General features: G+C 45.2%; 1 protein-coding gene across 1 annotated transcript; it reads right to left on the minus strand.

Annotated features, from left to right (window-relative positions):
- Nucleotides 1-19: 19 nt before the first annotated feature.
- Nucleotides 20-1,545, minus strand: LOC121918298 (E3 ubiquitin-protein ligase RNF126-like; the record flags this gene model as incomplete). The annotated part of the gene is made up of 2 exons (XM_042444369.1): nucleotides 20-520; nucleotides 1,301-1,545. Coding segments are annotated over 2 exons (318 nt in total), but the record flags the coding sequence as incomplete, so codon positions are not given.
- Nucleotides 1,546-2,847: the final 1,302 nt, after the last annotated feature.

The raw sequence follows: 2,847 nt of genomic DNA on the forward strand, positions 1-2,847 counted from the left end.
AGGTCACCCAGTGGGCTTTCAGGGATTCAAACCCCGGTCTCCCAAGTGCTAGTTCAATGCTCAAACCATGACACCATGCTGGCTCTGTTTTCTTGGCCAAAGGAGGTTTGCTTTCTCTGAGACAGAGAGTGGGATTTGCTCAGGAACACCCACAGGGTTTCTGTGGCTAGATGGGAAGCTGAATCCTGCTCTCCCAGAGTCCTAATCCAGCATTCAAACCACTACAATATTTCATCTCTCTCATTTGATAATAGACTGCCTTTAAAGAGTGCCATAACCGTAATGTAATGATACAGTCAACTGTTAATCTGGATATTGCTCTTTTTATATAGGAAGATTTCTCTGTGCCTCACACATATACAGTAAAAACAAAGGCACTGGGGAGGAAGGGTGAGGTCTCCACCAGCCCCAGTAACCCTTCAGCAAGAGTCAAACCTAAGCCACATCTCACCAAGGTCCCACCCCGAGGTTTGGTATTGTGGTCGGTGCAATAATCCCATTGACCAGCTGTTGGATGATTCTGCAAAACAAAAGAGAGAGGAAGGTGAGCTCTGGAGAAAAGTAGAAGCCTGCCAAAGGAGAGGCACAAAACACTTTCCAGCTAAACCCCAGAGCAAGAAGAACAAGGGAGCAGGTGTGTGTTATCATATACAACGGGTGATTGCTTTCAGTGGACACCTGATCCCATCAGTCCTGGGCAGCTTAATCAACGGGGCAGAATCATAGGAGCTGCAGTCAAAGAGCATCTAGAGGGCTGCCAGAAGTTACTAGCTTGACTGTTTTATTAATCATTCTTGGTCAATATCCCTCTTCACAGTCCACATTTCATAGCTTTACAAATCCATAGCTACGTTGCAGGAATGCAACAAGACCCTGTTAGTGAATTGTGAAGACATAAATCCAGGTACCAGCAAGAGGAAACAGAAATTGTGTTTTTACCCACAAGCATCTTAGTTCAAATACATTTAAAAAGGCCAAACAGTGCCAACAACTGAATTAAAATAGCCTTCCTCAATCAAGTGCCCTTGAATATGTTGGACTATGATCCCCATTATCCCCAGCTGACATTCTCAATTCCTCTGTACCAGACAAGGATAATGGGGATGAAAGGACGACACACGTAGCGAATGTCTGATTGATGGGATAATTGGCATAAGTTGTTATTGTAAACAACTTTGAATCCCATTTGGGAGGCACAGGGCGCGATATAAAATAAATAAATAAATAAATAAATGGTGTTTCAAAGGAGAGCATCCCAAGGCAAGGGCCGCCATTTCAGACAGCCATTCCACAACCTTACCCTTCTAGCGTGGGGACTCCCTCGTGTCGGCCAGCTGCCCGCCGTGCAGTGAAACGCGCGCGAGGCTGCCGGGCGCCGTATCGGTGCCGAGACTGGTGCTCCCTCTCTCGCCGATTCTCAGCATCTCGGTTGTCTTCCGGCTGTGTGTTTGACCCAAAGGCAGGGAACTCAAAGCTGTCATCGATTATCCCGAAGGCAAACTGTCCGTAGCCCTGTGGGAGGGTGAAGAGGTGTTGGTCCACATTCTAGACAGAAATAAAGAGAGTGCTGGTTAGGACTAGGAGCAGAGAAGTCAAATCTGAGACTACCATTTCTAGTATTGAAAATTCTTATTTAGTTTCAGGACTAAAATTATTATCATCCACACAGGTAGCACCCCAAGAAAGGGGTCCTTCCCATGTCCCAGGACCAAACCCAGGATCCTCTACAAGGAACATAGGTAGCATGACCAATGATCTACAGAACTCTAGAATCCTAGAGTTGGAAGAACCCCCTAAGGGCATCCAGTCCAACTGACCTACTCAGTGCAAGGACTCCAGCTACAACTACATAGCATCCCTAGCAGGAAGATGTCCAGAAAGAGGTCCCACCACTTCTCCAAGTAATTGGCCCCAAGGCCTAGCAAAAACATTTCTCATTGTACAAAATGTCCTCAAACTGTTTAGAGCTACGAATGGTTGGCTAACCTAGTCAGAGCCACCTAAATATGGAATTCTGCATTTCTGTCTGTTGAATGTAATCCTATTTACTGCAGCCCAGATACTGTCAGCCCTCCTTATTGGCAAACTAGCCATGCATGGATAGGAATGTCCATGGATAGCCTCACCCCATTATTGTCCATGGCAGTGCATGCACACATTGCCATCCATTGACATTAATGGGACTTTTTTAAAGAATCCGGGGGGGGGGGGTCCAGAAGTGAACCGATATGGAGGGCCAACTGTATCTAGTTTATCAAGGTCCTCTTGAATTGTCCCTATCTTTGTATTTGTTCACCACAGCCCCCAGTTTTGTATCATTTCCAAACTTGATAGAGTCCCTCCAATCCAGCATCTAATCATTGATAAAAACAAGGCTCCACCTAGTAAACCCAAAGACAGGCAAATTATGGACCAGGGAGCATGTAACTCCAAAGCTCCATATGCACCCTCATAACTGGAAGGTGGGCTGCTGGAGTGGTAGAAATCTTAAAATCATTGCCCCAGCCCTTCAAAAACCAAGAACATTTCCCCAAATGGAAACTGGACGTTACATTCAGTTAAATTTTTGGCTGCACATCAGACAATTGTATGTGTGCATACAACCTACTAGGGGTTTCAGGGGCAAGGAATTTGCTCCCACACATCTTCCTGCCCCTTTTAGGAAATGCTAACATTCAACGTATACCTGGATACCCTACAGTTCTTAACAATGTTGATTTGGGTTTGTGGAGAAACAGTGTAAGATATCAGTTTTTGCAATTTGTCAATTTATTGGAGTTGAATCAAGAGCACGACACATCACTAGAGACTGGAAAATTTCTTAGAATCACAGAATCAGAAGAGACA

The sequence above is a fragment of the Sceloporus undulatus genome, unplaced genomic scaffold, assembly GCF_019175285.1.
Source record: "Sceloporus undulatus isolate JIND9_A2432 ecotype Alabama unplaced genomic scaffold, SceUnd_v1.1 scaffold_7960, whole genome shotgun sequence".
NCBI classification, from domain to species: Eukaryota; Metazoa; Chordata; class Lepidosauria; order Squamata; family Phrynosomatidae; genus Sceloporus; species Sceloporus undulatus.